This window comes from Cololabis saira, chromosome 1 (assembly GCF_033807715.1).
Source record: "Cololabis saira isolate AMF1-May2022 chromosome 1, fColSai1.1, whole genome shotgun sequence".
Taxonomy (NCBI): Eukaryota; Metazoa; Chordata; class Actinopteri; order Beloniformes; family Belonidae; genus Cololabis; species Cololabis saira.
In genome coordinates, this window is record NC_084587.1 from 35,172,815 (window position 1) to 35,187,832 (window position 15,018).

Below are 15,018 nucleotides of genomic sequence, written 5' to 3' on the forward strand. Positions count from 1 at the left end.
GAGGGATTTTCATCAGCAGATATTGTCTAACAGGAACTGTGTGTGTACGATGTCTGATTTGTCTCGATCCTCTTCCTGTGAACAGCACTCCCCTTCACCACGCTTTTGGACGGAGTGGCACGTTTCCTCATCAAAACGGGTGTAGAAATTAATTCTGAGTCAAACCCACAGGCAGTATCCACTGCTGTAAATAATAAAACAAGCGCATGTCTGCAGAAAAGTCTCCTTTTTTTAAGTGAATATTTATATTTGTGACCTACTTACACTGAATTGCATCTACAGTTAAAGTAGAGACTTTCTCACAACACTTTTCAGCTATCCTTTTTTTTTGTCAAAGTGACATAAATGTTTTTTAAGAGTTTTTCTGATACTGAGTCCATCTTTACAGAGCTGTAATGTTCAGTTCTGGGGGTACTGTGAAACTGGACAAACAAAATGTACAAATTATCCTCTGACTGGTCTGGGAATGTTGAGAAAATGATTTCAAAAAGGAGAAGGGCGTTGTATTGGCTCTGTTGACCCATCGAGTTTACCAACGCAGCCGTGAGTCGGCATTGTTTGCGGTCAGTCCTGAAACAGAAGTGGATGATGTAAAATAGCTCCTTTGGATAATCTGCGTTAACTTGGTTCCTCATAAGCGACAAGGAGTCCTCGGAAACAAGCTATAAGGGTGTAAGCAGTCTGATTGCACAAATATATGTCATTGTACCTTTGATCTGACTAAAGACACAACAATGATGGGGCTGCGCCTCTTTCTAGATGACGCCCTTCACATAACTTCCATTACTGCCCCAATCCAGTTCATTAACTCTTTGAACCCGCTGTCTTTCTCTGACCTGGGCACACCCTCTGCTCTTGATCTTACTCCGCTCTCTCTCCCTCCTCTCTAATTTGCAGAGGAGACACACTGTCCCAAAGACTTCCCATCTAAATTGGCAATGTCTCCCATCAGACACGATGCGTAAAGGTAAGTGGGTGAAGGGGGGGCTGTTTTAGTATTATGGGAAATAAAGTGCCACACCTCCGGTGGAGCTGCAGAGACTCAGAGACAGCAGTCTGAAGCCCCTGTGGATAAATGACAGCTCAACATCCAAACTATTTCTTCATTCGTGTGTTGCAAAGGCCCTGCTGAGACAGGGCTTGCCCCCCCCCCCCCCCCACGCACACACACTACCTGTTTGTCACGCTTTCTCCTTGAGAAGTTGAAGATATCTGTCTCTGTGTGCTTGTTTACTACCTTTTGGGTGATCCTTTAAACTCTTAATGAGCATTTACACATCTTGCCTGTGCTATTTTTCACTGAGCTCTGTTTGTGTCAGTATGCGTGTAGGCGTGTGTGTTGCCTCTTCCTGGGGGAGCTCGGGGGTTCACAGTCTGCAAATGTAAGGGTGTTTATTTATGTTAGTCTTCATTTGCTTTTCAGACTGTGCCTTCAAGTGAATTTCTGTGCAGATATTTGGTTTCCTCTTTTGTTTGTGTCCTTTGTGCTCATGTCTAAGTCTTGTTTCAGTTCCATATGCAGCCAAGTTTGTTAGTTTCTCTAAAGTCTGCAAACGTACACATGCTTTCTTTCTATGTGCGTGCCTTTGTGCTTGTGTGTACTTGTGTCCCTACTTCCCGATGTGGCTATTGTCACCAGATGTCAGTGCCTGGGAACAGAGGCAAACAATGGTCACTAAGAGCCAAAAGGCAATTGGCTGGGGAGGGGCAACAGGTTTGTGTTTCACCCACCGTGTCTTTTCATCAGCATATTTGCAAAGGAGTGGGTGCTGTGGGTGTTTTCGGGTGTGTTTCTCTCACAATGGCCAACTGAAGTGGTACTATCAAAAGTGGAGAATGCATGCACAGGGGCCCGAGTGTTGTGACAGGAAGTGAGGATTGAGATTGAGAGATGCAGTTGTAGCTGCATCAGCGTTGCTGATTTGAGGAACAGGGCGTGGTGTAACCATATAATGTGTTGTTTTGATACTGTATCAAAAGGGGAGGCTGAGAATATCCTGGAATGGCGATAATAGCCAGAAAGCATTTCCCCAGCGGCTGCACATTTCAAGCCAAACAAAAGAAAAGCTTGACTGCAATCTTGATGGAAGACAGATTAGTATCTTGGCAAGAAAGTCCTGACAAAGCAATGAGCCACACAGCTTTTGGCCTTGGGAAAGTCAGCACACTGACAGTAGCATAACCTACGGTGTCAATGTGAGGTCAACAGGAGAGGCTCCAATGGGGGGAAAAAAATAAAACATGACTCTATGACTTCCATCCATTAATGTCCTTGGACAAATGTTCATACTGATGCACTTTGTTTTGAGCAAAGAGCAATTAGCCCTTCAGTTCCTGGTATATGCATTTGGTAGTTTTATGTATTTTTTCTTTTTACTTGTTTTCTTTTATTCTCTTTTTATGGTATAAAACTTGTTTTTTTTTATTATGGGGGTTGGTACAGAGGTCTCAGAAATCCATGTATCAAATATATAACACATCTGGCCTTATAGGGCTAAAAACAGGCACCTGTGTGAGCTTTGTAAATACAATTTAGCCAGTAGTTAGAACATCTCCCCGGGAGATGTGTGGATCTGCGTGTGTAAATGGAAAGAAGCACTATAGCAGGTTCACATGTAAGCCATCAATAACGGTAATTGATCTGTGTAGGGCAAAGGACCCTAAGAATGCCTTGTTTTTAGTGTTTGTGTCATGAGGCTTGACCTCCCACGGAGAACAAATACCTATTGTTTCTGATGAGAAAAGAACATAAAGGTTATGAATGAGGGTCTCTGTCAGAGGCCTTGTTAAGCACACTAGTGGACGGAGGCCAAAACAGAAGAGACAGGTTGATTTAGGTTGGTGCTTCTAAACTGACACTCACACCATATATCTTCACTCTCATACTAATTCACAATCTACTAATCTGCTGATTTAACATGTATGCAGATTTGTGCACTTTAACTATGTAGTTTAATCTGAAGCTTATTTTCCTCGGCTGCAATCAAAACTCATGCTTTCATTCATTCTCCATCTGGAAACACTGCAAGTAAAAAGGCTGATTCGATGAATGGGAAGTAAAAGGGTGTTTCTGCTGTTTAGAAAAGCTAAACACACAGGATTTAAAAAGGTCAGCAAAAAACATGTCTAGTGTACCACTACAAGAGCAAACTTGTTATTGTGGAAAGCCTTGAATGTCGTAGAGAGATTAATTTCATTCTAAAATATTACTATTTTTCTTTAAAGATTTTTAACTGTTCTTCCTATTTGTGTAACTCCATCCCACGTTTTTTATTTCCCGTTCACTACCCACGCCACCATCCTGAGAGCACAGTTACGTAATTACCCACGCACAAGCTCCAGCTGAAACGGTCCTCGGAGAATGATGTAAATTGGTGGCATTTATGAAAATGTCAGTGAGTTTTTTGAGAAAGCAATAAGAAATGATAGAGAACCATTATAGTAAAGCCTTTTTTATTGTGGCAATATATCTACAATCCCTGTATTACTACTTCAAAAGATTTGGGAGTTTCATTTTACCAGAGCTAATATGGCCTTAGTCTACCGAGACTTAGCAGATGGGGTTGACTAACGGGATGACGCAGAATGGCCTCTGCGAAACAAACTCTAAATTTGTCCCATGGCAAAATAGAATAGTGTTGACTGAATGATGAAAGATAAGTATGTTTTTGTAATATTTGTCCATCCGTCCCTTTAATTCTTTAAAACCTTGCATCATATCATGCAGGGCTGCAGGAGGTTGGGGCTGGAGTCAAGCAAGAGGTGGGTATGCTCTCAGCAGGTCTCAAGTCCAACACAAGGTTACAAACAAAGGAGATAAACATCTATGCATGCTCTCACTCTAAATTTTGTTTTGGGATCACCTATCAAAAGTCTATCAAAATGTTTCCAGCTTTCGAACCCTCAAAGTCACAAACGACCTCCTACTCTCCTCTGATTCCAGCTCCCTCACTATTCTTCTCCTCCTGGACCTCAGTGCTGCTTTTGACACCGTCAACCACTCCATCCTCCTCAGCCGGCTGAAATCCATACGCATCACCAACTCCGCCCTCTCCTGGTTTATCTCATACCTGTCTGAAAGATTTCACTGTAAAATAAACATCACAATCACAAATCCTACACCACCCCTGTCTCACACGGAGTCCCCCAAGGCTCAGGTCTTGGCCCCATTGTCTTCATCCTGTAGATGCTCCCACTTGCTCACATTATCATCATCATCATCATCATCGTCGTCGTCGTCGTCGTCGTTGTCATCATCATCATCCATGGACTTCACTTTCACTGCTATGCCGACAACACTCAACTCAACATCACCACCAAAACCATCGTTCCAGCTATTCTCTCCACCCTCACCAACTGCCTCATTGACATAAAAACCTAGATAAACAACAACTTCCTCAAATTCAACAGCAATAAAACTTAAATTATAATCTTTGCCCCAAATCCACCCTCCCAGAACTTCTCATTCTGCATCGATGCTCACTCTGTCTCTCCCTCCCCCTTGGTCAGAAAACTTGGCATCTACTTGGACCCCACACTCTCCGTCAAGTCACACATAAACCCCATCACCAAAACATTCTTCCACCTCCATAATGCAGCACGCCTTCAACCCACTCTCTCCTTCTCAGCCACTGAAACACTAATTCATGCCTTCTTTACCTCCAGACTTGACTACTGCAATAACTTCCTGTATGGTTTTCCCTCCACTGTTTTTTAAAAACTCCAATATGTTCAAAACTCTGCTGCCCGACTCCTCACCCACAGCCTTCCAGAGAACACATCACGCCCATCCTCCGTCAACTTCGCTGGCTTCCCGTAAAGCAACACATACATTTCAAGATCCTCCTCATCACCTACAAAGCTCTAAACAACCTTGCCCCTTCATACCTGACATATCTCCTCCATCGCCCCATTCACCCCCACAAACACGCTCTGCTAATCCCAACACCCTCACCCCCATCACCAGGACCAAATACCGCACCATAGGGGACAGAGCTTTTGCCCTACCCTCTGGAACTTCATTCCCTACAGTAGGTTAGAGTTACACAGTCTGTATCTTAAGGATCTCATGCAAAACTTCAATGTCCTAATCAAAGAAACTATGAATGCTTATTGTATAATCTTATTGCTTCTTCAAAGAGAAACCCAAATGTCTTATTTGACACTATTACTGTAATAATGTTGTGTTTGCTTATGTCTCATAGGCCACAACTTTCTCAATGATTACAACAGATTTCTTTCATTCTTTGTGAACAAATTTAACAATGTCCGTTCAAATATTATAAAGCTAGTCCACATCTACATGGAAGCAGCCTTTTCCCAAATAGGCTAGCTCTTATTGACTTTTTTCAACCTATTGACTTCCACAGTCTGCTAAGTATAACGAGGAAGATGAAAATAACCTTTGCCTCTCAGGATATAATCCCATCCTCATTATTTTTCAAAGCATTACCAGCAAATTGTCCTGCTGTAGTTAGCATCATTAATTCCTCTCTGATTACAGGTTGTGTCCCCTCCTATTTCAAAACATGCTATTGTTCAACCTATAGTAAAAAGGTTTGGACCCATCAGTGTTGAAAAATTACCAACCCATATCAAAATTACCACTACTTTCAAAAATTTTGGAAAAGGTTGTCACCAATGTAGCACACGTGACCCTGCTACTGCTGCACCCTAGTTGTTTTTAAGTTCCGGGCCAACCCATGTCACTTCCTCCTGCTTCATGCTGCTGCTCACTGTGTTCTGACTCTGTTTGTTAAGTGACTCCAGGAAGCTCTACATCTGGAGAGATTTATGAATATTTAATCATCTACTCCACGGTCAGGTTTTTGGTCACCCCCGTCAACAACCTCTTTACTTGATGGCGAGCTTCCCATGACCCACACTGTGGTAGGAAATCGACATCTTTGGTTTTGTCGTTCTGAATCTTATGGACATTCAATGAAGGATCGGACCTTAAACAGTTTTACATTTGGACATTCTGGATCTGGTTTTTGCATACAATTGAACTCTGAGCCTTGAATTATGGACTCAAATTCTGACTATCCAAAATGGACATTGAATATTTTTAAATATCATCTATTCGTATTATATATATTATATTATGTTTCATTTTATCATTATTTTCTATACTTTCTTAATAAAGGCTGTGAAATCATATGTTTGTGTCTGTTTCAGTCATTCACACACATCATGACTGTGTCGGTCCTATATCTAGTCAGTTCTGGTTGTCAGTTTCACCCTAGCCCTAATGCATTACACCAATCAATTATTCGACAAATTCCAGTCCACGTTAAGGAAAGAACAAAATCAAAAATCATTTTACTGAAACTGGTGTGATAACAGTCAATAACTACATCCAGATGGCCTGTGATGCTGGTCACTGCTCCCTTATGGTAATCCTTGACCTTAGCTCAGCGTTTGATACAGTTGATCACCCTGATTAATAGGTGAGTGGTTGTGTATATCAGGTGTAGCCCTAGACTGGTTTAAACCTTACCTTAAGGACAGGAGGTTGGTGTCTCTCTTGGGGGTTTTATCTCTGATCCCTCACCTCTGTCTCCCTCAGGGATCAGTGCTGGGGCCGATATTACTCTGTATATGTTACCTTTAGGACTCATCATACGCAGTTTTAATATCACATATCACTTCTATGCCGATGACATTTAGCTCCTGTCCTATTTAAGAAAACCAAGATGTTCAATCTTGCTAGACTTTTAAATTGTATTGCAGCAGTAAAGCACTGGAAAGCTGATAACTTCCTCCAGCTAAATCCCGATAACACTGAGGTTCTAATCATAACTCCTCAAAATGTTTCCTGAAATAATGCAGCATCTTGGTCCCTTATCTTCAATCTGTTCTGCTGTGGGAGATGTAGGGGTGCTGTTTGACCGTTCTCTATCATTCAACATACACATAAAATCACTGGTAAAATCATGTTTTTTCCATCTCCATAATATTAGCAAACTGAGTGCACAGGCACACATGGAGATCCTCATTCATTCTTTCATCTCATTCTGCATTGATTACTGTAAGTTCTATTTTCATCATTCAATAAAACAGTGCTTCACCATTTACAATCTATCCAGAATGCCGCTGCTAGGCTGCTTACTAGGTCAAATAAACATTTTCCTGTCACCCCCCTCTGCTCCGCTCTCTCCACTGGCTTCCAGTCATTTACACTAGGATTGATTTTAAATACTCACCATCCCTTACAGGGCTCTACTTGGTCAGGCCCCAACTTACCTATTACAGTCAGTCCGGAAAGTATTCAGAACGCTTCACTTTTCCCACATTCTTTTATGTTACAGCCCTATTGATAATAGGAATAAATTCATTTTTTTCTCAGAATTCTAAACAAAATACCCCATAATGACAACATGAAAGAAGTTGTGTTATGATTTTTGTACATTTATAAAAAATTAAAAACTATAAATATCACCTGTGCATAAGTATTCAGAACGTTTGCCATGAAGCTCAAAATTGAGCTCTGGTTCATTCTGTTTCCACTGATCTCTCTCAAGTTGTTTCTACAGCTTAATCGGAGTCCACCTGTGGTGAATTCAGTTGATTGGACTTGATTTGGAAAGACACACACCTGTCTATATAAGCTCTCACAGTTGGCAGTGCATGTTGCAACACAAACCAAACATGAAGTCAAAAGAATTGTCTTCAGACCTCCGAAACAGGATTGTTTCGAGGCACAAATCTGGGGAAGGTACAGAGAAATTTCTGCTGCTTTGAAGGTCCCAGTGAGCACTGTGGCCTGCATCATCCTTAAATGTAAGAAGTTTGGAACCACCAGGAATCTCCCTAGAGCTGGCCGCCCGCCTAAGCTGAGCAATCGGGGGAGAAGGGTCTTAGTCAGAGAGGTGACCAAGGACCCGACGGTCACTCTGTCAGAACTCCAGCGTTCCTCTGTGGAGAGAGGAGAAACTTCAAGAAGGACAACCATCTCTGCAGCAATCCACCAATCAGGCTTGTATGGTAGAGTGGCCAGGCGCAAGCCCCTCCTTACTAAAAAGCACATGGCAGCCCGACTGGAGTTTGACAAAAGGCACCTGGAGGATTCTCAGACCATGAGAAAAAAAATCCTCTGGTCTGATGAGACAAAGATTGAACTATTTGGCATGAATTCCACGCGTCATGTTTGGAGGAGACCAGGCACCGCTCATCACCTGGAGAACACCATCCCTACAGTGAAGCATGGTGGTGGCAGCATCATGCTGTGGGGGTGTTTTTCATCAGCAGGACCTGGGCGACTAGTCAGGATTGAGGGAAAGATGAATGCAGCCATGTACAGAGACATCTTGGATGAAAACCTGATCCAGAGTGCTGTTGACCTCAGACTAGGACGACGCTTCATCTTTCAGCAGGACAACGACCCAAAGCACACAGCCAAAATATCAAAGGAGTGGCTTCAGAACAACCATGTCAATGTCCTTGAGTGGCCCAGCCAGAGCCCAGACCTGAATCCCATCCAACATCTCTGGAGACATCTGAAAATGGCTGTACACCGACGCTCCCCATCCAACCTGATGGAGCTTGAGAGGGTCTGTAAGGAAGAATGGGCAAAACTGCCCAAGAATAGGTGTGCCAAACTTGTAGCAACCTATTCAAAAAGACTTGAGGCTGTAATTGCTGCCAGAGGAACTTCTACAAAGTATTAAGCAAACGTTATGAATACTTATGCTCATATGATTTCTTGTTATTTTTATTTTTAATAAATTTACAAAAGTCGCATCAAAACTTCTTTCATGTTGTCATTATGGGGTGTTTTGTGTAGAATTCTGAGAAAAAAAATGAATTTATTCCTATTATCAATAGGGCTGTAACATAAAAGAATGTGGGAAAAGTGAAGCGTTCTGAATACTTTCCGGACTGACTGTAGATCTTATTCACATCCCTACCACCTCATGCATACTTAGATCCAAAAATCTGAACCTGTTGTCTGTCCCACACACCCGCCTGAAACCCTGTGGTGACAGAGCTTTTGCCTCTACTGCCCCCCGACTCTGGAATGCCCTCTCTGCCAACATTAGATCTGGATCCAGCTCAAGATGCATTTGTTTAAATCTCCTTATGGTTAGCCAACAATTCTAATGTTATCCCTTTTTTATGTCATTTACTTGTTTTATTCTGTTTATTATGCATGTTTTATGGTGCTTTGTTTTTAAGAGGTTGTCTTTCTGTTTTCTATCTGTTATTGTAAAGCACTTTGTGATTTTTATCTGCCAAAAGCACTCTACGAATAAACGTTACTTACTTACTTACAAAGACTATACCCCTTTTATGTCCCATGTTGCTTGCCATTGTGTGTGCATATTGACCAAATGAAATCAATTCTGTGCACACTTTCAGTTCTGTGAAATCAGAAGAGGGACATTGGTGTTGGTTTTCACACTTTTTATCTTCAAAATGTAACACAAGTGATTAGACTTTCATTTAATTAACATTACACTATTTAAAAAAATAATTAAACCATTTTTAGTTAAGGGACTGTCTGTGTGGCAGCCAATTTCATTCCCATTTGGGAGACATAATCACTGTTTTTTTTTCCTACTTGCCATTTTTAACCTGAGTTGACACTTGTGATGGTTTGTCCCTTAGGCTAGAAAAAATTAGTCTGACTTCTTACAAGTGTTTGACCTCTGTGTCTATCTTTCCTGTGGATGTGTAATTTGGTTCACTGCAGTTTGTTTTGTCATGGGCGTTGCCCTCAAATAAAGGGTCACAGTGTGGCCTTTGATCAAAGTGATATCAGGAAGAGGAATGGCTTGACTTGTTCCTGTTTCTAAAGGATGCCCATAGCCCTGAGCTAGTGTCTCATAAGCTCTAATACTTTTTACCTTCATACTGCAACATGCCGACTGGGACATGTGACTCAAGCTTTGCATATTTTCTTTTTTTCCGTTTTTTGTACTATGCACAACTAGACAGACCCAATATGTGAAGGAAAATTACAATGATCAAGTCTTCCGAGCCCCTCATGCTGTTCTAATATACCTTTGAATTATACTTCTCAGCAGTGGAATATGGTTGCACTGATGATAAATGCACCACAGAAGGAAAAAATAGCAACCTAAAAAGCACAGCCTACAAAATTCACCCAGCAACCTAAAATGAGGACTCTGGGCTAAAATCCTAAACGAGACTGATGCCAAGGGCTTTTTTAAATCCTCCTATTTTGTCATGTGCTACTGCTGGCAGCAGTCAAAAATGGAGGGATCTCAAAAGGGTTTACTTCCACTGCAGCTACCCCTCACTGAGGTTGGAGGGGCAGAGGAAGGAGGGACCTTCAGAGATCTATCTGTGTGTTAAACTTGAAAGTTTCTGTTTCTGTGAACTTTACATCAAAAGATCATGGGCTGCCGGTGGTTCTTTGAAGTGGCAAAATGAGTGGCGGTGGAGGTGGGGGTTTGGGACTGAATGCAGACTGCGACCTCAACATGATCTGGTTCAAAACAGACTCTACTGCTGAAGCTCATGTAGATGTCTGTGGAAAAATGGCTCAAGATCAAGGCTAGGAACTTATCTCCCAGTTAATTTTTCTGTCACATACAGGCAGCTCTGTGGGTGCTCATATGATGATGCACACAGATCCTCAAATTCCTCTCTTTAATAATGTTTTACGGTCACACGTGTGTGTGTTTGAAATATTGTGAATTAAAAATATTGATATGCCTAACACTACTAAAGGGGCTGAAAACACAAACTTTATGGTATTTAGAGCACTTGATAGGTCATTAATTGAAGAACTGTTGTCTTCACAGTTGCCTGCTATTCCCAGTAAGTCATCTTACACACTGTAGGTCTGTATATCTAACCTCCAACCTGACATTATGAGTTGTTTGTACTCTAAATTTGACTCATAAGAACATTTTAAAGTGTACAATTAGGACTTGTTTTTGTTTCCCTTAATTTTTTCAGGTTTTTATCCGCACAACACAAATGTTTTGGAAGCCGTGAAATCGTTTTTTTTCTTATTTGTCTAAAAAGAAAAGGTCTCAGAGGGAAAGGATCCTGAAGTGCCACTCTTCATGAAATGTATCTTTCATGAAAACAATTGATGTTATAGCAAAAACAATGTCAGATAACAGGCTTGTGCTTTAGCTGCATAAGCTACTGGACCTATTAGCTTTACAACATCAAAAAGTTCTGCACCCCTTCCAGGACTGAAAGATGGAAAGCCTCATGAAAAAATGACATACCCCCCCACCACCACACCGGTGGACTTGTTCCTGTGTTTAGTGGTTGTACACATATGCTCAAGCTCCAGTCCTTCTTCTCCATTTTTAATGTATTTCTGTGTCAGCATTCATATACTGCATAAGAACTGAATAACCCTCTTTTGACATCATCCATAGGTTTTTTGAAGACTCAATTTCAAGCCTTTTATTTGGGTTGCTGTCAGGGCACACGGCCAGTGAGCCAGAGGCCGTTCCCCATTTTAACAGCATGTGTCAGTGGATGACGGTAGCTAACCTTTGCTCAGCTTAGCTTTGTGCTTTGATTTTTCCGGGCCAACCTTCCTGGTTTTGGTGGTTTTTAATTAATAGTAAAACAAAACATAATATCTTCAAAATAAGAATGATAATGCACTATTAGCTTTTTATTTGCAGTTCAGAAGTCAAGTCAATACAGCTCTTATTGCTATTGTAGCTAAAGTGATAATAGATAGCCTTTAACCAGAGTCCGGGTTCCTCAAAAAACCCTGCCCCCAATGATGCAGATATCTGTGGCTTTATATGATTTGATCTGATGAGGTACATAAAGTTAACACCTTACACAGTTGTCATGGATGGGAAATCTAGCAATGGAGACAAAACCTGAGGGAGGTCAGGGGGACAGGCCTCATAACTGTGATACAGAGTATAACTGCCATCCTCTAGCATTAGGAAGACATCATGGTTGGGCTTAAACACAACACAAACATCATGTAACGACACACTACTTATGGGGTTGCACATATGGTAAAGCTTCAACAGTACATTTAAAAACCAAATGTTGGCTTGACTGCAAGGTGTTGCATATTTCTGAAATGTTAAAAGAGGATGCAACACCTGCTTCACCAAAACGCCCATTTGGTTAGAAAGACATTTGTGTAACCTGTTGTTGTTATACTGAGGGCAATCTGTGTTCTGATCCTTCTGAGATTGGGAAATTCTTTTGCAGCCTAATTCAGCAGAAATATATATCTTTATTTTTTTTTACTTAAAGGGGACCTATTATGAAAAACACGTTTTTTCTTGCTTTAAAATATATAAAGTGGTCTCCCCTCAGCCTGTCAACTCAGAGAAGGTGGAAAGCAACCAAATTCTGCAGTGTCTGTACAGCCGCCCGGATGAGCCATCCAGTGTGATGTGGCTCTACGAGCCGTTCAGATTCTGCTCCCTTTCGTTACGTAACGACAGGCGCGATTTACATCAGTTGGCCTCCAATGCGTGAAACCACGCCCACAACTAACTCCGCCGGCCGAAGCTTCCGCCATTTTTTCGTAGCGGTGTATCGCGTCATTCAGGCAGCCAATCAGCACAGTGCCTCATTATCATAGCCGCCCCGCCCACTCAGAATCCTGCATAGATAATGAGGTTAGAGAATGGGAAGATAAAGACATGGCTCAGAGGCTGAATTTCTAATTTATTTAGCAAAAACAATCAACAGCATGTTTTTAAGACATTCAAGGCCTGTTTAAAATAGGTATTAGATGCCATAATAGGTCCCCTTTAACTTCATTGTAATTTGGATTTTTGCCACTACACTATTTTGGAAAGACTATTGGGTATCCAAAGATACTCCTTATTTAAAAGAAGCCACATCAAAAGTATAATTGCGTTTAGACATGCCTGAATAACCAGGTATAATAGGACAGAAATAACCACAAACATGTAAGCAATGAAACCTGATATGAAACTGCTTTTTAAACTTTAACAACCCTTATCACTTTTGTGTGCACTATTTATAACCAGTACATCATCATTATTCATTCTTGGTAATAGGAAGCAAAAAATGCTAATTCACTGCAAAATGATACGACAGAGTATTAGGGCCAAACTAAGACAAAAAAAAATTGGAAATTACGAGAATAAAGTCATAATATAATGAGAATAAAGTCGTAAAATTACGAGAATAAAGTCATAATGTTGTGAGAATAAAGTCGTAATAGAATAAAGTCATAATATTATGAGAATAAAGTCGTAATATTACAAGAATAAAGTCATAATATAATGAGAATAAAGTCGTAAAATTACGAGAATAAAGTCGTAATGTTGTGAGAATAAAGTCGTAATGTTGTGAGAATAAAGTCGTAATAGAATAAAGTCATAATATTATGAGAATAAAGTCGTAATATTACGAGAATAACGTCGTAAAATTACGAGAATAAAGTCGTAACATTACGAGAATAAAGTCGTAATGTTGCGAGAATAAAGTTGTAATAGAATAAAGTCGTAATATTATGAGAATAAAGTCGTAATATTATGAGAATAAAGTCGTAATATTACGAGAATAAAGTCGTAATATTATGAGAATAAAGTCGTAATATTATGAGAATAAAGTCGTAATATTATGAGAATAAAGTCGTAATATTACGAGAATAAAGTCGTACAATTCCGAGAATAAAGTCGTAAAATTCCGAGAATAAAGTTGTGACATTACGAGAATAAAGTCGTAATGAATAAAGTGGTAATTTATGAGAATAAAGTCATAATATTATGAAAATAAAGTGGTAATTTATGAGAACTCTAACAGGAAGAGTGTGTTAAAATGAAGAATATTGAGCATCTTGTGAAGTTATATTATATATATATATATATATATATTTATAATATATTACAACTTTATTCTCGTAATATTACGACTTTATTCTCGTAATATTATGACTTTATTCTCATAATTTTACGACTTTATTCTCATTACATTATGACTTTATTCTCGTAATTTCCTTTTTTTGTTTTTTTGTTTGGCCCTAATACTCCGTCGTAAAATGATATCGCGACAGCAAAAAAATAGTTTTCCTTTTCTAGTCTGGGTATTTTATTCCAGATGGATGCTAATATAGGGCGGGCACAAAGACCATGTGGAGTCGTGAGGCGCGGAGGGGCCGGGCTGTCTGTTTCCCATGCAGCAGAATCCACTGACATTGGCCACTGCTCCACATTAAACACCCTGCCTTCACAGAAAAAACAGAAGAGGAAGAAGAAAAAAAAAGAAAAATAGGAACAAGAAACCAGCCTGCAGGAGCAGCGTCCACTGGCAGCTGCCTCACTTTATTCCGCGGAGCACATCGCAAAGAAACCCTTGAAACTAAGAAGTAAAAAATGGCCAAAAGTGAGAGGCAAAGAGGAAGTTTGAAGAGTGAGGAGTTCTTCTTTGAGTCCGACGCGTCTCTCTTGGATCAGCAAGATTTCGAGATGTCTAGTTGTCCTTTCAATGACGTCTTCAACTCCAAAGACTCCCACATGGAGCAGATCAACACTTTTCTGAAAAATGTACAAGTTTTGCTGGAGGCTGCTAGGTTTCTTGAGAGCGCCGAGCGGAAGGACGGAAGTGAGTTTTATTTGTGCAGCGTTTAATCATTTTATATGCTCATCTGAATTCAGGCAGAAAAAAAGAAGGGAGAAAAAAAAAAGAAAAAAAAAACAAGACTTCATTGTCAACATACTCAGACAACAAAAGGCTGAGTTCATTCAACTAAGCACCAATGCCTACTGTAAGCACAGTCTATGACAAGCCACCAGACAGGATCATTTACTCATCATTGCATTTGTACGAGAGGGTGAAACTACATGTTTTCATTACTTACTCAACTATTTTGTTTATTTGCATTTTCTGCACCTCGGTCCGTCTCTTGGCGCATCCACAATTTTTAATCACTGCGTTTTGCCCTGCAGCATGGATGAAGCAGCATAAACACAGAGATTAGATGTACACGCGTGGATTTTGTTTTCCATTCCGTTATATTAATGTGATCACATTGCGGCGTCTCTGCTCACTTTAGGATGATGTCATTGTGCCCCC

At 40.5% G+C, this 15,018-nt stretch overlaps 1 protein-coding gene across 1 annotated transcript in view; it reads left to right on the top strand.

Moving 5' to 3' along the window:
* Nucleotides 1-14,159: 14,159 nt before the first annotated feature.
* The window catches only part of mxi1 (max interactor 1, dimerization protein), a 36,455-nt gene continuing 35,596 nt past the window's right edge, over nt 14,160-15,018 (top strand). Inside the window, exon 1 of the mRNA XM_061721617.1 lies at nt 14,160-14,547. Within this exon, the coding sequence (XP_061577601.1) occupies nt 14,319-14,547 (229 nt within the window). The 5' untranslated portion in view covers nt 14,160-14,318. The remainder of the gene's footprint in view (nt 14,548-15,018) is intronic.